The sequence below is a fragment of the Heterobasidion irregulare genome (assembly GCF_000320585.1).
Source record: "Heterobasidion irregulare TC 32-1 unplaced genomic scaffold scaffold_14, whole genome shotgun sequence".
Lineage (NCBI taxonomy): Eukaryota > Fungi > Basidiomycota > Agaricomycetes > Russulales > Bondarzewiaceae > Heterobasidion > Heterobasidion irregulare.
Genome location: NW_009258210.1, coordinates 1,247,890 through 1,266,897, shown reverse-complemented (window position 1 = coordinate 1,266,897; position 19,008 = coordinate 1,247,890). Strand labels below are relative to the sequence as shown.

Sequence of the window (19,008 nt, the reverse complement as noted above, 5' to 3'; positions counted from 1 at the left end):
TATAATCTGAAAGGTAGTGTATGTAGGAGCATTTTATTAGTTTTGCAATGGAAATAAAAGGACAATTGTGGACTGGAGACTCGGTTTTTTGAGCTTTTCCCTCAATTCTGTATTCTGCCTATAACATCTTCAGTACTCCATGTCTACTAATGAAAATATTAGGGTACCATGACAAGTACATTTTAAGCCTATTGAATTGGACAGAATTGTGTGAAATCTTAGATTTGGTTCCCAAAACCCAGACTGTGCTTCACACAGTCTGGTTTTAGGGGGTAGACTGTTTAAATCCATATCTATTGAGCCCCTGATTCAATCTTGCTGCTTCTGGGTCTCAAAGTTGAAGCAGGGTATGAAGATTACAGAAAGGATTTTTTCATATTTATATTTGCATTTAATTGGCAACACAGTAGTTTCGGATATCGGTGGACTCAAAAGTGTCGGTAATACTACTAGGTTAGAATATTAGGGTACCATGACAGATACATTTTAAGCCTATTGAATCAGACAGAATTGTGCGCAACCTCGGATTTGGTTCCCAAAACCCAGACTGTGCTTCACACAGTCTGGTTTTAGGGGGTAGACTGTTTAAATCCATATCTATTGAACCCCTGATTCAATCTCGCTGCTTTTGGGCCTCAAAGTTGAAGCAGGGTATGGAGATTACAGAAAGGATTTTTTCATATTTATAAATTCATTTAATTAGCAACACAGTAGTTTCAGATATCGGTGGACTCAAAAGTGTCGGTAATACTACTAGGTTGCATCGTGGGAGTGTCGCGCATGGCTTGGACCTCACTGAGCTTGTTCGTGTGGTCGCTGAGCTCGCGCAGGATGTCATTCCCCTGCTGCGCCAACACGGGCGGGAGGTTGTCGTGACAGACGGCGACGATGCTGGACATGATCGTGATGATCTGCGTGAGGTTCTCATTGAGCGTTGGCGAAGGTATCAGCGAGCGGACACCGGACAGGATGCTCTGGATGGCGTAGACGATCAAAACGGTCGGTGCCTCGAGGTAGGGCCGCGAAAAAGCGTGAGCGCAGGGGTGAATGAAGCACGACACGAATATTACCTTGAGCTCCGTCCAGGCGTCTTCGGAGCCCTCTGCGAGCTCCGAGTCATTGCTGAGCACGCCCATTGTGCTCTCCATGCGCACCTGGTCAAAGACCGGGGGCGGCGAGCAGCCCGCGGAGCTCGAGCGCTCCAACGACGCTTTGCAGAAGCGGCTGTTGCTCGACGAGCGCCCCGAGAACGGCGGGGCGTCTCGACGGCGACTCGGCCGAGTCGAGCGGCTACTGGCAGAGCAGGTTGGGCTGCCGTGGGTAGTACTCCTACTCTACGTCCACGCGCCTGTTCGAGGCGGACGACGAGCTCGCGCGCTGCGCGGACACCGCAGGGTTTGCCTCCTCGACCAAGCGGAGGGTAGGCGAGAACCGGTTCGACGCGGCGGGCGAGTACTGCTCCTGCTCTTGTTTGGTCACCCTGCGGATGAACACCGTGTGCCCGATCTCGGTGACCACGGCCGAGACGTGGCTCGCGACGGCGTGGGGGAGGCTGACGGGGGACAGGCTGGAGCTGGTGGCGTGCATCTTGGAGGTGACGACGAGGTTGCCATGTCTGGGATGCCGCCGTCTTGCGACATGGGCAGCTGCTCGTCAAACTGGGCATCTTAAGGAAGATCTGTGAGGTGGCTGTGAGGAACGCGGGTCAGCCGACGATTGTGCACGAGGATGAGAGCGCACCTTTGAGGCTCCGGAGCTCAGCCTTGACCTGCTTGTACTTGCGCTTGTAGTTCTTGAGGTGGATGTCCATGTCGTGGATGATGAGGAGGTCTGTGTCTTTCAATGTCATCAGCTCGTCGTCGCTTCGCAAGACGTCGGAGACCTCCGCGAGAAGACCCTCCATGTCAGAGCGGTCCATGATTTCGGAATAGGCGCCTCCAAGGCCGCCCATGTGCTTGTCCTCCACCCGCTCACAGCGCTCGCGCAGGAGCTCCCGCCACCGTCACCGCCACCGCCCGTGTTCGGCTGCTCGTCACCGCCGCCACTGCCGGCATCGTCGGCGTTGGGCGTGCGCCCACGATCAGTCGATGAGAGAGGCGCAGCGTCGGAGGCGCGTAGGGGTCAGCATGGGCGCGACGGTGTGCGCGGCGTCCGCGCCCGCCTCCGTGTCGCCGCCGTGAGGGCCGAGAGGCACGAGGTGGCGGTCGAGGTTGAGGCTGAGGTCGAGCGCAAGCTCGCGCGAGGAGGAGTCGTGGTGGTCGATGAGGCTGCCGCTGAGCGGCGCATGTGGGAGGTGGATGCTTGGCATGCGGAGTGGGGGGCATCGGTACGCCGGGCACGCGCTGGCGCTTACGGTTCTGGTCCGCGGACTAGTGACGCGTGAGCAGCGGCGTGCTAGGGAGCGGCAGCGAGCCGTCATCATCGCCGTCGTCGTCGTCGTCATCCATGTTGAAGTACGACTCCTCCTCGGCCCCCTGGCGGCGGAGCTCGAGCGGCTGGCTGAGGCTGTGCGCACGTTTGTGCGTCAGTGTGAGCGTGAGCACGAACTGGAGAGCGCAAGAGAAGTCTTTCTGTGGTGGGGGCGGCTGAACCTCTTTTGGGGGCTCGGGCGCAGTGTTCATCTCTCAGCGCAGGATGACCTGCTCGAAGCACCTCTTTGTGAACCTGAACTGGGAAATCTGCTGCACGAGCACCTCCTGCCTGGTCATGATGTCGTCGATTGCGAGAGATGACGACGTACCGACTTGCTCAACAAGTTCGCGTTGTAGATGTCCTCGTTGCCCCTAACCCGCCCTCTTCCCAGCTTGTCTCTCTGCTGCAGCCGTTCCTCGTTCTCGAGGGAGATCCGTGGGCAGTCGATAGTTGAGGTTCGAGGGTAAAAGACCGAGGAGATTAAGTGGACGAGTGGATGGGCGTGTCGAGGAGACGAGTGTGGGTGGATATGAGTCGCAGGCAAAAGCAGGTACGTGGACCTAAGGGGACGAGGGCGGATGCGGGATTGACAGTCGAGCGGGCCGAGCACTTGAGCTCGCGAGTGCCCATGGCGTCGAGCAAGGGGTCCGGGCGTTTCAATCGGGAGTCCAGGCAATGCAGACAATGTGCAGAGGAGGCGTGGACGATGCGAGCAAGTGGGCGTGGTGTCGAGTAGGTCGAGAGCAGGAGTGGATGAGAGGGTTACGATAGGTGGGCGTGGCGTCGGGCTGGGGTTTTCAAGGAGCCGGGCAGCCAGGTCGGATACGATATGTACTCGTTCGGGTGTGCGGAGAAGACTGGAGTGAGAGACGACGTACCTACATCTCTCGTGGATGGCCTCGTCGTCCGTGCTCACTCTCTTCTCAGCTCGTCTGTCCTCCGCCGCCAGCTGGGTCTCATCCGCCTCCTCGACACTCGACCGGTTGCGATGCTTTGGTCGTCGTAGGGCAGCGTGGGCGCGGGGTCGTTGTCGGAGCAGGACGCCGCCGCCACAGAGACTGTGGATGGCGCCGAACAAAAAGATGGCAGTGAGCGTGGGCGTGGGCATGCCGTTTGCGCGGCAGCCCGCCACATCACACTACATCATTCAGGCGACCCTCGCGTGCGGAGGGCGTGAAGGCGACCTCCTCAAGGCCTGCTTCCAGATGCGCGCGAGTGCCGAGGGGTGGACGGGCGTTAACATTGTCCCAAAGTTGGAAGCGCTCGCTGTCGAGCGCTAGAACAGCGCACTGATTAGAACTCGTGAGTCTGCCTCGCATATACGAAGCAACCCGTCGGCGACTGGCCGCGCGACGTGCATGCTCTCCCCCCACAGAAGGCGCCGAGACCAAGGTGGCTAAGCTCCGGTCCTCTAACACATCCGCCTCGACGCGTCAGACCCTCAACCTCATCCTCGTCGTCAATGACTCGGCCGTCGAGATCCTCGCAAACGACGCCACCGCGCTCACGGCGCGTGCACTCATGGCTCGCATCTTCCATCAGGGCAGGCTTCCTCATACCGCGCTCCAGCGTCAATGCGCTACGAGCGCATCGAGGTATAGGAGGGCCTGATTGATGAGTGGCCAAGGCGCCCGGAGGACATAAGCGTGCCGCTTCTGTGATGCCGCTGCTTGGGGGAATATAGACAAAAAAAATGAGCTGAATGATCTGAACGAAAAAGGGATTTGAATCGACTCACCAAGGCATTTACCACAACAATGTAATCAGCTCGCTGTCGTGACCGTCGGGCTGAAGACCATCATCCCCAGAATGAGGCTGCAGGGTCAGGACAACGTGCGTCACTCATGTAAACTAATACATATCGAACAAGCGACGGCAACGGCGAGTCGGTGGAGGAGGGGTCATGCGAGGGCGAGGAGCCGCTCTCCTGCATGGACGCCGAGTCGGGGCGCAGGGGTAGGATGAACTTGCTGAGCGCGGGTGCAAAGGCAGGGGATGTCGCCGCTCAAGAACGGGCTCAGGACGCGGATCCTGGGCCCGTACACGTCGGTGGCGGAGTCGGGCAGGCAAGGCTGTCCTTGATGCGCTCCGTGAGGGAGATGCGAACGCGGAAGGCCTCGGCGACGCGGGAGAGGAGTGCAGGGTAGACGATAGGGGTGCGTCAGATGCCGCGTCTCCTCCTCGCCGATCTTCTGCGCCGCGCGCCGCGCGAGGAGCTTCTCCGTCCTGTACCGTTCATACAGCAGCCAGGGGTGGAGGGGGGCGTGACACCGGGAGAAGAGAAGGCCGGCCAGTGCGCGAGGATGCGGATGCGGCAGCGGTGACCTGGTCGAGGAGGGCAGCGTGTATGTGAGCGGTGCTCACCGCGGACATGGACTTGGAGCGGTCCTGCGGGGTGCGGTTGCGGTCACGGCGGTTGGCGCTGGGCCTGGTGCGCGAGGACTCGGAGGAGCGGCGTGAGGAGGTTGAGGAGGCGGAGGCGGCGGCGGTGGTGGTGGTGACGGCGGACGAGGCGTCGGAGGCAGAGGTGTTGACGAAGGTGGAGGAGGCGGAGGACGTGCCGGGATGGTGGGTGGTGTCGAGCTGTAGCGAGTAGGCGAGCGCGACGTCGAGTGGAAGATGCGGGTGAGACGAGCGGGGGTCCGGGCTACGCATACGATGCGCGAGGGGATGTGGACGGTGCGGGAGAGCCGGCCAGTGGACCAGCGGGCCAGTGGGCATGAGATCGTGCGAGGAGAGCGGGGAGGTTAGCACAGCGAGCGATCGGGTCGAGAGGGTCGGACGGGGAAGCGAGTCGGACAGGAGAGCGGGTCGAACGAGAGAGCGGGGCGGACGGGAGAGCGGGTCGGAGGTGGCTGAGGTTGAGCAGACGAGAGGAGGGGGCGGGTAGAGTCGAGGGATAGGCCGCTGAGGGCGACGTGGAGAGGAGGTCGAGGGCGAGAGGTGTGCGTGTACGGGGGAGGAACTGGGGCGAGTGACGACGTACCTATGGTTAAGTCCTCGTCGTCCGTTTCCTCCCTCTTCTGTGCTCCTTCTCGTCCTCCTCCTCGTTGTCGTGCTTTTCCGCCTCGTCGAGCAGCGTTGGTTCGTGGGTGTTGGTGGAATGGGATGCTGCTGCCGTGGAGACCGTGGATTGTGTCGAATGAGACAGCGGTGGGAGCAGGCAACTGGTCAAAGGGGGCGCGTGTGCAAGGGGCCGAGGGAACGAGTGAGGGGTTGAGGCGGACGAGCGGGAGCTGGAGAGTCACGAAGTTAATTAAGTGGTCGCGTGCGCGCGACGCGAAGTTGAGTCCTTCGCACCCGTCTCCAACTCAACTCTGTCCGCGCGCAAACCTCAACCTTCGTCCCCTCGCCCTCGCCTCGACACCATGCACACCCACCACCCACTTCCTTCGCCTTCGTCCTCTCATCCTCTCGGCCCCTTGTACACGCGTCCACTCGGCCACAAGAACTCCTTCGACTGTTCCCTCACGCGCCCCTGCCGCCGCCGCACCCGTGCTTTGCCCTTGCGCACAGCGTGTCGCAATCGTCACGCTACCCGTGCCTCAGCGCGTCGACGGCGATGGTGAGGAGCGTTGTTAATGAGAAGAGAAGGTGCGAAGAGGAATGCCATAAAAAATGTCCGTATCACTTACTTTCGATAGCCCTCCCCCAGCCCTAGTCCTGCCCCTCCCTGCCCGGCCCTGCCTGTCCTGCGCACCTGCGCACACCCGGAAGCGGCTCCTCACGCCGCGTCTCTTCCCCTGCTCTCTCTTAGGAGGCGAGGGCACGACCACGCTCCCCGGTAACCTACCGCCCGACGCCTTCTTCTCCAAACACGCCCACTCTACGCTGCGCACCGCCGCGCACGCATCGCACGAGCGCACCCCGTCCTCCGCCTCCGGCTACATGCACCACCATGCGGCCGGTGCCGACGAGAGCACCACCTCGCCCGCGAAGCAGCGCTACGTCGCGGACGCGCACGGCCTCGAGATCATCAAAAAGATCCGGCAGGGCGAGGTTGAGCTGCGCGATCGCACCATCGTCCTGTGCGACATCAAAGCCAACGTCCGTCCAGCTCGCTTTGCGAAGCTGAGGGCCATCAAGGACGCGAAGAAGCCAGGCAAAGCCCCCACCGCGATCCCCGCTGTCTCAGGTTTAAAACGCCTCCGCGGCCGACATCGTGGCGGCGCAGGGGAAAGAGGCGGCGGTGAGCGGGGGCGTAGGCGTGGACGAGGACAGAGACGGGGTCGGGAAGGGAAAGGTTAGTCCCTCGAGGATCTGTAGATAGTAGAAGTAGAGGAAAAGAGAAGGAAACATCAATCATGTATCAGTACATGCCCTCGGCGAGGCAGAGGCCCATCGTCCGTTTGCAAAGCCGAGTGCAAGAAATAAAGGGTACAATAAGATATAATAAAAACATACTCACAGCGCGGGCATCTGTAAGGTTAATGCTCGTAGGCTGTCTCATTCATGTAGAGTCGAGTTTGTGCAGGTTTTGTGCTTGTTGGCACAGCGGAATCCTGATACGCGGCTGACATGACGAGCCTCTCCAGCCGCGGACAGGCTCGTCATGTCAGTTGTGTATCAAGACTCAGCCAAGCTGATACGCGGCTGACATGACGAGCCTCTCCAGCCGCAGCGAGGCTCGTCATGTCAGCTGCGTATCGGGACTCAGCCCTGTCAATACGCGGCTAACATGACGAGCCTCTCCAGCCGCAGTGAGGCTCGTCATGTCAGCCGCGTATCAAGACTCAGCCAAGCTGATACGCGGCTGACATGACGAGCCTCTCCAGCCGCAGCGAGGCTCGTCATGTCAGCTGCGTATCGGGACTCAGCCCTGTCAATACACGGCTGACATGATGAGCCTCTCCAGCCGCAGTGAGGCTCGTCATGTCAGCCGCGTATCAAGACTCAGCCAAGCTGATACGCGGCTGACATGACGAGCCTCTCCAGCCGCAGCGAGGCTCGTCATGTCAGCTGCGTATCGGGACTCAGCCCTGTCAATACACGGCTGACATGACGAGCCTCTCCAGCCGCAGTGAGGCTCGTCATGTCAGCCGCGTATCAAGACTCAGCCAAGCTGATACGCGGCTGACATGACGAGCCTCTCCAGCCGCAGCGAGGCTCGTCATGTCAGCCGTGTATCAGGACAGGGCTGAGTCCCGATACGCAGCTGACATGACGAGCCTCTCCAGCCGCAGTGAGGCTCGTCATGTCAGCTGCGTATCGGGACTCAGCCAAGTCAATACACGGCTGACATGATGAGCCTCTCCAGCCGCAGCGAGGCTCGTCATGTCAGCTGCGTATCGGGACTCAGCCCTGTCAATACACGGCTGACATGATGAGCCTCTCCAGCCGCAGCGAGGCTCGTCATGTCAGCTGCGTATCGGGACTCAGCCCTGTCGATACGCGGCTGACATGATGAGCCTCTCCAGCCGCAGCGAGGCTCGTCATGTCAGCCACGTATCAGGACTCAGCCCTGCCAATACACGGCTGACATGACGAGCCTCTCCAGCCGCGGACAGGCTCGTCATGTCAGCCATGTATATTAGCATGGGTGGCTTCTTCACCTCTTAATGGCCTCTTTAGCCCTGCCATACCCCTGCCCTACCCTGAACCTTCTAGCTTTTCAGGTTAGAATGTAGAACGATCGGAACGGAAGATGCCTCACAAGAAGCGTCACGGCTCCTGGCATACCGTGCGGAAGCTTACCGAGCTCACGCGTAAAAAACTACCACACCCATTCGACCACCCTCATGATAAGTCCCGAACCTCTAGTCTCTACTCCGCAGCCCTCGCCTTCGATGCTACCGCCCAGCTGATGCGGCACGCCCTCCCACAGCTTCTCTGGGTAAGCCCTTTCCATGCCGAGCATCGTATGCTCAGTAACCCCGCCGACAAGACGGAAGACTACGCGCGCGTGTTCAGACGCGAGGCGCTCGCACTTGGAGACATCGCTACAATGGAGCATGGAAGCCAAGAGAGGGCGCACGCGTGCGTTGCACATGCATTGGCGCTAGTCGCGACGAATAGGCTAGATGTACTGGACCAAGCGGTTGGGCTTTGTTGAGAGGCGCTCCGCGGGTTCGGAGACGGACCTGAACTATCTACACCTGTCTCGGAACCGCTGAGACGGGCGCTTTCAGCGTTCAGTCACGCTTCATATATGCGCTACACACACTTTGGTGCTTAGTCGGACCTCGAACAGTCGGTGAGCGCGCTTAAGATATGTCTTGTAGGTGTCACGGGCCCCGAGCGATTTGCCTTTTACAATCCGCTGAGCATGTCGCTGGAGGCCCGCTTCCGGCGTCTAGGACAGCAGGAAGACATGCGGCTATCCATCGAGGCCTGTCGTGCGTTTTTGGCAGAGAGCGGAATCCATGACCCGATAATCCAAATGATCGTCTTTTGGCGGCTCTCCAAGGCGCTCGTCGCATATCATGACGCTACCGGGGACGGCGAGGTGCTGGACAAGGCGGCGGGCGTCGGCCGTGACGCTGTGAGGCTCTGTGGTGAGGACCATCTGCTGCTGGCTGTGATCCTGGCACTGCAGGGCACGATTCTCCGATAGCGCTTCGTCATACATGAGAATGAGGAGGATTCAAAGGCAGCATGGACACTTGCATGTGTGGCGACCCACGAGGCCTCCGAAGGCGAAGACCAGAACATGATGGACTCCGCGGCAGCCAAAAGGATGTGCGCTTTGGTGATGTGGGAGGACGGGGGCAAGGTGGAGGACTTGAGTGCGGCGATTGCGCTCTTTAGAGCAGTGGCAGAAGAAAGTCACGAGACGCATCCGGACAGAGTGGAGGCGCTCTTCAGACTTGGAGATGCATTGAAGAGACGGTACCAGCTTCAGGAGGGCGAGGATAATCTCGTCGAAGCCATCTGCCTTTGTCGAGACGCGTTGGAAGCGCAGACGGACACACGGTACACACGGTACCCCTTCTGGGCTGCAGGTCTTGCCGCGTGTCTGCTAGAGGTCGCGAAAAAAGAAGCCAACGCGGACGCGCTCGACGAGGCGGCGGTGTGGGCCGAGTTCGCAGTTTCGCTGACCCCGGAGATGCACCCGGGGTTGGCGGGCGTGATGATGGCCTGGGGCGATGTCGTATACGCGAGGTATGAATCGCGAGGAGACGTGAATGACCTGGATGAGTGCCTGCACATGTACGCCCAGGCAGCGACCTCGACGACTGCTCCGAGCGGACACTGTCTGCGGTACACTAGGATATGGGAGGCCGTCGCCACGAAACACCGTCGTGCCTCGGATGTCGGTGTTCGACGCGCGCCTGCAGCAACAGCTTCGCACGGTGAATATAGGGCGGTCTGTGCAGGCGCGACACGACATTCTCGCGAAGAGCCCGATCGAAAGCTCCCGCGCGGCTGCACACGCGATTCGAGAGGGGGAGCTGGAGCATGCGATAGAGCTGCTGGAGCATGGCCGGTCCGTCGTTTGGCAGCAGACGCTACGGCTTCGGCCGTCGACGGACAAGTTGCACCAGGTTTCACCTGCCCTCGCGGGTCGACTGTCCAAGACGATAGGTGAACTCGACGGCATGAATGTTGAACCATCTATCGACACAGTGCTGTGAGCGAACGCACGAAAATGCAGAGAACAAAGCTCACTGGCGCCAGGTGTGCGCCCTTCAGATTGGCGGCGGCGGCAGACGAGGCGTGTGCGGCGTCATCTTCCGTCGTCATTGCCATCGTGAACCCTGTCGATGCCTTCTGGACCAACTCTGAGGTGATGGGATAGTGCTTCAAGGACATGATCCTTGCATCGTTGCTTGCATGACGCACGTCCGAATCCGAATCATCCTGCGCCCAGGGCACGCGCGTGCGTGCTTTGGAAGCTGATTGGCGCTTGTCATCGAGCAGTGTCACGCCCTCGAATGAGCTCGCGTACCCACCGTCATCCTTGTTTGACTCGGCCGAGTGCGAACGCGATCGGCCTCGGGAGATTGTCGATCGTTTCCACCGATGGCGCTCGCCCGAGTCAGACGAGATGTTGCGTGGACTGGGGGGTGTGACGAGCCTGACACCGTGGCGCGCGTTCCCATTCACCTTGAGTTGGTGTTGGTGCAGCGTCGCGAGCCCGGCATCCACCTTCGTGACGGCGCCGTCAAACCCCTCCTCGGCAGCCCGCACGCGCACCTCCCAATCCTCACGCGCCCTACGGTGGCTGCGAACCTGGTGTCGTCGTCGGGAGTGGGGATAGAGACGGAAGCATCGAGGCGGCAGCGTGGTCGGGACAGGGCCGCGTCGAGACGGTAGGGTCGAGGCGGCGTCGTCAAGTCGGTGTCGTCGAGTCGGTGTCGTCGAGTTGGCGTCGTCCGAGGCGGCAACTGCGAGCCTGATGTCGTCGCTAGCACCGGCCGGTGCGCGAGGATGCGGATGCGGATGGGGCAGCTGCTGCCTGGTCGAGGAGGGCGGCACGGAGGAGGGCGGTGCGGAGGAGGGCGGTGCTCATGGCGGATATGGGCTTGGAGTGGTCCTGCACGGTGCAGTCTCGGCCGCCGGCGCTGGGCATGGTGCGCCACAACTCAGAGGAGCGGCGTGAGGTGGAGGAAGCGGTGGTAGTGGTGGTGTGGGTGGTGGTGGTGGCGACAGCGGAGGAGGCGGAGGAGGTAGAGGGAAGGTGGAGGAGGCGGAGGACGTGTCGGGGTGGTGGACGGCGGTGGTGTCGAGCTGGAGCGAGCAGGCGAGCGCGGCGTCGAGCGGGAGATGCGGGTGAGTCGAGCATGGGTCCGGGCAACGCATGCGATGCGCGAGGCGATGTGGACGATGCGGGCGAGCCGGCCGGTGGGCCAGTGGGCATGAGATCGTGCGAGGAGAGCGGGGAGGGCAGTACAGCGAGCGATGGGGTCGAGAGGGTCGGACGGGAGAGCGGGTCGGATGTGGGAGAGGTTGAGCGGACGAGAGGAGGGGGCGGTTAGAGTCGAGGGGTAGATTGTTGAAGGCGACAAGGAGAGTCAGATAGAAGGCGGGAGGTGTGCGTGTACGGGGGAGGAACTGGGGCGAGTGACGACGTACCTTTGCAGATCTCCTCGTCGACCGTTTCCTTGCCTCTTCTGTGCTCCTCCTCGTCCTCCTCTTCGTTGTCGTGGTTGTCCGCGTCGTCGAGCCGCGCGAGTACGCAGGCGCTGGTGGAGCGGGACGCCATCGCCATGGAAACCATGCAGCACGCCAAACGAGACAGTGATAGGCGTAGGCGTGGGGTCGAAGGGGCGCGTGTGCAAGGGGCTGAGGGAAGGAGTGAGGAGTTGGTGCGGACCGTCGAGGGATCGAGGGAGCGTGCGTGCGTGCGTGCCGTTGAGGACGTTGAAGGAGGTCGAATCTTGGAGCTAGGTAGCGGGCATGTGTGGCACGAGGGAAGGAAGGTCGAGTGTTGAAGGGGTTGTGTGTATAGTCGTCGCCGCTTTACTAGTGGGCACTGGTGGAACCGTACTATATGGACTGCCCATGGTTAATGATGGGAGAGGCGAAATGAGATGCGTCAAGGAGAACGAGGGTGTGGTGTCGGAGCGCATCGAGCAGGCTGGCAGGTGTGGTGGAGAACAGGTGAGTGGGCGTGGCAGATAGACAGGATGAGTGTGGGAGATACGGATGTCCGGGAGAGGGAGAAACTGGCGCGAGAGACGGCGACGTACTGGCCTGCTCAACGAGTTTGCATCCATCGTGGATGTCCTCGTTATCCGTTTCAGCCCTCTTCCCAGTGCGTCTCTCCGCTGCAGCCGTTCCTTATCCTCAAGGTAGGGTCTGGGTGCGATCTGCGGGCAGTCGATAGTTGGTAATTTGAGGGAGTGAAGGTCGAGGGTTTTGAGAGGACGAGTAGGAGGGCAGGAGTGGTGTCGAGGAGACAAGCGTCGCCCCTGCAACACTCGCAAACCGCCCGTTCCGGCGTGCGTGCACCTCCCAGCCCCTCCTTCTCTACTCCCACCACGCCTTCCTTCCCATCCACGCCGCTGGCGACCTCTAACTGCTCGCCGTGGTCCCGCCGCGCGTTCTCGCACCACAGAAAGGTATAGTACGTAATCGAGGTGATGACACCGAGCTCGATGTACATCAGAACAAGCCCGTGCCCGAAAGTGTACCAGGGCTGGTCGCGCGTGCGGTACGAATTGGCTGGGCGGGGTAGGAGGATATTAGTCGCAGGCAAAAGCGGGCGCTTGAACCTGAGGGGACGAGGGCAGATGTGGGATCGACAGTCGAGCGGGGCTAGCACTCGAGCACACGAGTGCCCATGGCGTCAAGCAGGAAGTCCGGGCGTGTCGAGTAGGAGTCTGGGCAATGCAGACGATGTGCGGAGGGGACATGGACGACACAAGCAAGTGGGCATGATTTCGAGCGGGTCGAGCACGAGAGCGAGTGAGCAAGCAAGCAGGCTGAGAGGGTCAGGCAAGCGGGTCGAGAGGGTTGGGCGAGCAGGTCGAGAGCAGGACTGAATGAGAGGAAGAGTGGGCGTGATGCCGTGCGGGGGCGGGCAGATAAGTCGAATACAAGAGATACGTGTGCGGGAAAAGAACGGGAGTAAGAGACGACAACATACCTACATCCCTTATGGATAGCCTCGTCATCCGTGCTCACTCTTCTCAGCTCGTCTCTCCGACGCACTTGTTCCTCGTCCTCCATTGCCAGCTGGGTCTCATCCTCCTCGTCGACACTAGAACGGTCGCGACGCTTTGCATGTAGCACGCGCGCGGAGGCGTCGACGGAGCAGCTTCGCCATTCAGCCCTCAATGATTGAAGATGTTGAGGGCGCTGTATTGCGGGGGTGTCAGGGGTGTGGGGATGAATGCGTATGGGATCGATGAGACGAGCAGGAGGGCGCCGGGTGGAGGCTATATGCATATCTAAGGGAACGAGTGTGTGTGGCTGTACATGGAAGGACGCAGGCGAGAGCGAACACATGGGATCGAGGGGACGGGCGATATTTGATGGGATCGGGGCCACCGGGGGCTCTGGGTGGCGAGCGTTTATGATGTCGAGAGTGGGGACATCGACAGCGGAGGAGATGAGCACGAGGGTTCTGGGCGCAAGCGTGCGAGGGTGCTCGGTGGCAGGGTGACATGGGCTGAGCGGACGACAGGGCGCGGGGTCAAGGGCAGGAATGTCGCCATCGAAAGGGTCGAGGGGACGCAGGTCGAATGAGGGGGTTGAGGTCGTGATAGAAGAGCGGGATGAGCAGGCAAGTGGCGTCGAGTGATAGATGCGGGCGTGTCGAGCGGGGGTCTGGGCAACGCAGACGATGCGCGAGGGGGCGTGAACGATGCGCGCGAGCAGGCCAGTGGGCCAGTGGGCATGGGACCAGCGGGGACAGCTGGAAGAGCAGGAGGGAGAGCAGGAGAGGAGGAATTGGGGCGACTGACGATGTACCTATGTAGATGGCCTCGTCGTCCACTACCTCCCATCTCCACGTGGCCGATCCTCTTCCTCGTCCTCCGCTCCGTTGTCGTGATTGTCCGCGTCGTGGAGCAGCATGGGTGCGTGGACCTTGGTGGAGCGGGACGCTGCCGCCATAAAGACCGTGGAACACGTTGAGGAAGGGCAGGGCTAAGTGCATGGGTGTGGGGTTCCGGAACTCGTCCAGCTCCTCGATGGTCTTGTACGGCTGCAAACGCACATGCCTGGCATGCTAACGGGCCTCGAGCTTCTTCAGGTGCTTGTTGTCGAGCGAGAGATAGCAGGCGCGCGCGTGGACCAGGTGCTGCGAAGCCTCATGACTGCGTCATCCACATCATGATTGCGCTCGTCTAGCAGCTGCCCGCGAACGACCAACCTATCTAGGTCCGTCAATGAGTCCAAGTATACATTGTTCAACGACCCCTCCATCAGCAAGCGCTGGCATTCTTGCAGGTGCACGTCCCACTCTTCCTTGGTTGGGCTCGCCGCCAGCAGCATGCGCGCCCGCTCTTTCGTCTCTCCGACCTTAGCCGCACGGTCCTTGAGCACACCGATCTCCTTATAGCTCGTCCAAGCCCCTGTCTGGCCTCTCGCCGGGGTCGTCGAGGCCCTAGGGTGACGACACCGAGCCCTCCCCGCGCACCATCCGCAGCCGCGCGCGATTCGACCACTTCCGGCTCTGCTTGCGCACGATGAAACCGTTTGCGGCGTCGAGCCGCACAAGGTCGTGAGCTTGGAGTCCAGCGCCCGAGCGCGTTTCCCTTGAGATTCGGCATCCGCACGCAGCGTCGCGTTGTTCTTCCGGAGGATAGTCAGTTGATTAATTTTGTCCACAAGTTCCCCATGCTGTGTATCGGTGGCGACCGTTGCAACGGCACATTCACGTGCCTGAACAGGACAAGATCAGATTATCAGACGATGTGAATTCGATGGCATAAAAAAGTGCACACCTCGGAAAGCGTGGCCCTATTGAGAGGGTAGGATGGGAGAGAGGAGAAACTAGCGTGTGTGACGTACTGCTTGTAAATGTCCTCATCGCCCGTTCCTTCCCTCTTCTGTGATCATCTCCACTGGTGCCGAACCTCATCCTCATCCTCATTGTCGTAGATGCCTGCGTCGTTGAGCAGTGCAGGCATAGGCGTGTGGGCATTGGTGGAACAGGACGCCTCTGCGGTAGAGATGGTGGATGGCACATGGGGAGAGAGACGACAGGAGTGTGAGCGTGGGCATGGACAGCAAGAGAGGACAGGATCGGGAAGGAAAAGGGCAATCCCTCGAGGATCTGTAGATAGTGACAATGCGCTGTTAGCAATGTGTGGACGCGACGCGACATTGCAGCGTGCTTGATCACGAGACGTTGAAGGAGCACTGTGTGCCGACACAGTCGGAGGGAAAACTCTGACTCTCTCCGACACAGTCGGACTGTGTGCCGACACAGTCGGACTGTGTGGCGCGACAATCAACGGACTGTGTGCGGCACGGCCGGACTGTGTGGCGCAGATTCACCGCCAAATCTCGGACTGTCACCGAGAATCCGGACTGTGTGGCGCTGAACTAGCGCCAAAATCCGGACTGTGTGCGGTCTCGGCCGGACTGTGTGGCGCAACAGAGAGACTGTGCGTGGGGTGACAACAGTGTGACGACTGTGCGCCCGCAATCTCCCGACTGTGTGCCGCCCTTTCCCGATGCTGACTAAACTGTGTCTCCGGGTTGCAGAATACCCTCAACATCACAAACAATTACATATCTCTGGATCCCCTCATCCAAATAATAAAATTAGGGTATAATCTAAAAGGTAGTGTATGTAGGAGCATTTTGTTAGTTTTGCAATGGAAATCCAAGGACAATTGTGGACTGGAGACTCGGTTTTTTGAGGTTTTCCCTCAATTCTGTATTTTGTCTGTAACATCTTCAGTACTCCATGTCTACTAATGAAAATATTAGGGTACCATGACAAATACCTTTCAAGCCTATTGAATCAGACAGAATTGTGTGCAACTTCGGATTTGGCTCCCAAAACCCAGACTGTGCTTCACACAGTCTGCTTTTAGGGGGTAGACTGTTTAAATCCATATCTATTGAACCCCTGATTCAATCTCACTGCTTCTAGGCCTCAAAGTTGAAGCAGGGTATGAAGATTACAGAAAGGATTTTTTCATATTTACATTTACATTTAATTGGCAACACAGTAGTTTCGGATATCGGTGGACTCAAAAGTGTCAGTAATACTACTAGATGCCGCTGCCGCGGGGACCATGGATGGTCATGGGTATGGGTGTGGGTGTAGGTGTGGGTGTGGGTGTGGGTGTGGGTGTGGGTGTGGGTGTGGGTGTGGGTGTGGGTGTGGGTGTGGTACAGGCGGGAAGAGAACGGGCAGTCGTGGTGTTGAGGGCAGAAGAGGTCCATCCAATTGATCGCCGGTGATGTGGGACCGCAGAAAACATCGCATGTTATGAGAGAAAGACTATGCGTACAGAACGAGTACATGCACTGGAAGCACCGAAAGCGTTGAAAGCACTGAAACCAAAACAGATGCGGAACAGATATAGGAAACAAAACAAAGTCTACACTGCCCTATTGGATGGGCCAGCATAGCCCTGCGCCGCCAGTTGCTGTCGGAGGAAGGCATTCTCATCCTCCACCCTCCTCCTCGCCGCGTCGGCCTGTACCCTCGCCGCTGCCTCCTTCCTCGCCGTTGCCTCCGCCGCGTTTACTGCCGCGTTTGCTGCCGCAATAGCCTTTACCCTCGCCGCTGCCTCCTCCCTCGCCCTCGCATCGGCCTGTACCCTCGCCGCTGCCTCCTCCCTCGCCCTCGCGTCGGCCTGTACCCTCGCCGCTGCCTCCTCCCTCGCCGTTGCCTCCGCCGCGTTTACTGCCGCGTTTGCTGCCGCAATAGCCTGTACCCTCGCCGCTGCCTCCTCCCTCGCCCTCGCGTCGGCCTGTACCCTCGCCGCTGCCTCCTCCCTCGCCGTTGCCTCCGCAGCGTTTACTGCCGCGTTTGCTGCCGCAACATCCTGTGCCCTCTCCGCTGCCTCCTTCCTCGCCCTTGCTTCCGCTGCCTGTAACCTCGCATTATTTGGATTAGTCCTCGCCTTTTCCACAACTCTCGTGAAATGACGATTGTAACCTGGCAGAATGTAGTCCAGCGGTGGGTCTTTGGGCTGGATGGTGAAAATTGTGAGGAAGCGCCCGGCACGGAGAGGGCCATGGAGTGCATGATCAACTGATCTGCCACCGTGGCGGACGCAGAAGACGTCGTAGATGACGGCCGCATACCAGTAACATTGTCGTGAGACAACGTTGTAAATAGGCGAGTGCTCATGCACCGCAACCAGCAGGGCGGCAAGGTTATGATCCGTCACGCGCGAGGTGAACGTGAGCTCGCGGCAGACCTGGTACGGGCTGCCTGCTCCTTCGTCAATGCTGTTGATAGACGCGCCATTTTGCGGGACGTGGATGTAGTCGAGCGCGTGCGCCCCCATAGGGGGTATCGAGGAGGATCCGATGTTGGCGTAGGTAGAAGAGGTCATGGATGAGTCGACCGAGGTGTAGGACGAGCTGTGGAACCAGGCGGGCTCGGACCTGACATTCATTTGGCCAGTCTGAGCAGAAAGGTCGACCCCTGGCCGGATCATCTCATGGGGGATCTGGCCGGTCTCGATCGTACGCTCAACGATGACGGGAACGATGCGGGTGGCACTGGCTGAAATGGGGTAGATAAACTCGATGATAAGGAACTCATGCCAGACTCCGCCCTCCCGCTTGCAGTGCTTAATTTTGGCAATGTACGGGCGGTAGTAGGGAATGGTATCTGCACAGACGTGCTGCGCCCAGTCGAGCACGTGACGCTTGATGCCTTGTGGGCAATCAGGGAAGTAGGTAGGGTCGATGGGGAAAGACATGTTTGAACGCCAGAGGAAGCGGAAGGGGAATGCACTGGAGAAGAGGTTGTGCAGAGAATATAATAAATGCATGGTGACATAGGGCAAAGAACGGCTGAACGTGATGCGAGGGCTATGGGCAAGGCCGTGGGACTGGCAAGGACACATATACATACAGACGATTGCGGCATCCTCTGTCCGGCTAGTACATACTTCCTCCGCATGGCCTCCAGCATCCTGCCTAACTCACCGTGTATCAACTAGCATCCCCGTCTCTGTGCTCGGATCGATCCTATCTCTATGCCTACATGCGAACCGCTCGTCACACCGTCGAGCCCAATCCCGCACTCGTCTAGATGTGGTGCACCATGTGTCTCCTTGTACCGCATGGTCCAGTCGTCGACGTGGGTGGCCTCGGCGAACAGCAAAGTGAGCGCCCGCAGATGGAGTGTCGACGAGTCATGGATAGGACAGGAACTGGGCGTCAGTTGGGCTGCTTCGGAAGACATGGTCCATGTTCTGATCAAGGTGAATGCTCCACACGCTCTCCAAACCACCGTTTATGCCTTCTACCTAGCCGATAACTCCTCCGCCATGGAGGACGATGAGCGTATGAGAAACAAAGGCGGCAAAGACAGCGCAAAGACTCGCGTCGACCAAGTGATATCACGTGACTCCCCTCACGCACGGCACTCTCACTGATAATTTCCACCTCTTGCAGCCTCACAAGTTCCACCGGTTTCTCATTATCTTGAGCGGTACGATAAGAAGTGTCATAGCTACACAATGACTGCGCTTTCTGTACAGCTTGATCGTGTCTCTAGCCAACGATGGGCGCTCATCAATCGTTAATATTTTCCTCCCAGCACCCTACGACCAGTCGCTCCTCAGTGACCGAGGGGACATTCCACATCGAGTGGGATAGTAAACTCATAAACTAATCAGCTTGGCGGCTACAAGACTATGGACGACGAGCCCGACGGCAATGGACGCAGTTTCCGCGCACAGGTATGCACAACCTTTTACCGATAGCTGACTTTCGATTCACTTTAGATGCCATAGGTAATTCTACAGATGCTCTTTGCAGTAACGCAAAATCAGCAGCGCCGCGAGGAAGAGGAGCTGCGCACAATGGGAGCAGACATTATCGAGAGATCTGACAATGAGAGAGGTAAGTCGGTAGCTCATAGGAAGGGAGTCATGTGGCCACCAGAGCATAACGCACTGTTCACAGCGGATCAGATCACGCCGAATGACCACAGCGGACAAGACAAGGACATCAAAATGGCACCCCCAGTGAGTATGTTTTGAATATACTGCCTATTCTTTT

At 59.2% G+C, this 19,008-nt stretch overlaps 11 protein-coding genes across 11 annotated transcripts; 3 read left to right on the top strand and 8 right to left on the bottom strand.

The window, feature by feature from the left end:
• Nucleotides 1–670: 670 nt before the first annotated feature.
• On the bottom strand, nucleotides 671–1,499 carry HETIRDRAFT_412858 (uncharacterized protein). Its single transcript, XM_009555232.1, has 2 exons — nucleotides 1,071–1,499; nucleotides 671–1,007 (listed from the first exon to the last, which is right to left on the bottom strand). The coding sequence occupies exons 1-2, from the start codon at nucleotides 1,134–1,136 to the stop codon at nucleotides 717–719; spliced, it is 357 nt and encodes a 118-aa protein (XP_009553527.1). The 5' UTR covers nucleotides 1,137–1,499; the 3' UTR covers nucleotides 671–716.
• Nucleotides 1,500–2,080: 581 nt separating this feature from the next.
• On the bottom strand, nucleotides 2,081–3,520 carry HETIRDRAFT_108275 (uncharacterized protein; the record flags this gene model as incomplete). Its single annotated transcript, XM_009555231.1, has 4 exons — nucleotides 2,081–2,300; nucleotides 2,371–2,546; nucleotides 2,640–2,696; nucleotides 2,741–3,520. The coding sequence occupies 4 exons, from the start codon at nucleotides 3,518–3,520 to the stop codon at nucleotides 2,081–2,083; spliced, it is 1,233 nt and encodes a 410-aa protein (XP_009553526.1).
• Nucleotides 3,521–3,617: 97 nt separating this feature from the next.
• Nucleotides 3,618–4,494, top strand: HETIRDRAFT_108276 (uncharacterized protein; the record flags this gene model as incomplete). Its single annotated transcript, XM_009555230.1, has 3 exons — nucleotides 3,618–3,664; nucleotides 3,720–4,007; nucleotides 4,283–4,494. Coding segments are annotated over 3 exons (547 nt in total), but the record flags the coding sequence as incomplete, so codon positions are not given.
• A 278-nt stretch (nucleotides 4,495–4,772) lies between these two features.
• Nucleotides 4,773–5,822, bottom strand: HETIRDRAFT_423643 (uncharacterized protein; the record flags this gene model as incomplete). The annotated part of the gene is made up of 3 exons (XM_009555229.1): nucleotides 4,773–5,059; nucleotides 5,230–5,319; nucleotides 5,789–5,822. The coding sequence occupies 3 exons, from the start codon at nucleotides 5,820–5,822 to the stop codon at nucleotides 4,773–4,775; spliced, it is 411 nt and encodes a 136-aa protein (XP_009553524.1).
• A 208-nt stretch (nucleotides 5,823–6,030) lies between these two features.
• HETIRDRAFT_332633 (uncharacterized protein) lies at nucleotides 6,031–6,660 on the top strand (the record flags this gene model as incomplete). Its single annotated transcript, XM_009555228.1, has 1 exon — nucleotides 6,031–6,660. The coding sequence occupies one exon, from the start codon at nucleotides 6,031–6,033 to the stop codon at nucleotides 6,658–6,660; it is 630 nt and encodes a 209-aa protein (XP_009553523.1).
• A 2,841-nt stretch (nucleotides 6,661–9,501) lies between these two features.
• HETIRDRAFT_391723 (uncharacterized protein) lies at nucleotides 9,502–10,190 on the bottom strand (the record flags this gene model as incomplete). Its single annotated transcript, XM_009555227.1, has 2 exons — nucleotides 10,021–10,190; nucleotides 9,502–9,966 (listed from the first exon to the last, which is right to left on the bottom strand). Coding segments are annotated over exons 1-2 (609 nt in total), but the record flags the coding sequence as incomplete, so codon positions are not given.
• Nucleotides 10,191–10,937: 747 nt separating this feature from the next.
• Nucleotides 10,938–11,360, bottom strand: HETIRDRAFT_331968 (uncharacterized protein; the record flags this gene model as incomplete). The annotated part of the gene is made up of 1 exon (XM_009555226.1): nucleotides 10,938–11,360. A coding segment is annotated over one exon (423 nt), but the record flags the coding sequence as incomplete, so codon positions are not given.
• Nucleotides 11,361–13,247: 1,887 nt separating this feature from the next.
• On the bottom strand, nucleotides 13,248–14,295 carry HETIRDRAFT_423639 (uncharacterized protein; the record flags this gene model as incomplete). Its single annotated transcript, XM_009555225.1, has 4 exons — nucleotides 13,248–13,269; nucleotides 13,764–14,029; nucleotides 14,119–14,173; nucleotides 14,219–14,295. 4 exons carry the CDS (start codon nucleotides 14,293–14,295, stop codon nucleotides 13,248–13,250), a joined length of 420 nt encoding a protein of 139 aa, XP_009553520.1.
• Nucleotides 14,296–14,322: 27 nt separating this feature from the next.
• Nucleotides 14,323–14,766, bottom strand: HETIRDRAFT_437423 (uncharacterized protein; the record flags this gene model as incomplete). The annotated part of the gene is made up of 2 exons (XM_009555224.1): nucleotides 14,323–14,685; nucleotides 14,748–14,766. Coding segments are annotated over 2 exons (382 nt in total), but the record flags the coding sequence as incomplete, so codon positions are not given.
• Nucleotides 14,767–16,361: 1,595 nt separating this feature from the next.
• HETIRDRAFT_442815 (uncharacterized protein) lies at nucleotides 16,362–17,763 on the bottom strand. The gene is made up of 3 exons (XM_009555223.1): nucleotides 16,925–17,763; nucleotides 16,737–16,856; nucleotides 16,362–16,694 (listed from the first exon to the last, which is right to left on the bottom strand). The coding sequence occupies exons 1-3, from the start codon at nucleotides 17,697–17,699 to the stop codon at nucleotides 16,429–16,431; spliced, it is 1,161 nt and encodes a 386-aa protein (XP_009553518.1). The 5' UTR covers nucleotides 17,700–17,763; the 3' UTR covers nucleotides 16,362–16,428.
• Nucleotides 17,764–17,949: 186 nt separating this feature from the next.
• HETIRDRAFT_412853 (uncharacterized protein) lies at nucleotides 17,950–18,946 on the top strand. Its single transcript, XM_009555222.1, has 5 exons — nucleotides 17,950–18,338; nucleotides 18,400–18,479; nucleotides 18,545–18,686; nucleotides 18,741–18,849; nucleotides 18,913–18,946. Exons 1-2 carry the CDS (start codon nucleotides 17,979–17,981, stop codon nucleotides 18,466–18,468), a joined length of 429 nt encoding a protein of 142 aa, XP_009553517.1. The 5' UTR covers nucleotides 17,950–17,978; the 3' UTR covers nucleotides 18,469–18,479; nucleotides 18,545–18,686; nucleotides 18,741–18,849; nucleotides 18,913–18,946.
• Nucleotides 18,947–19,008: the final 62 nt, after the last annotated feature.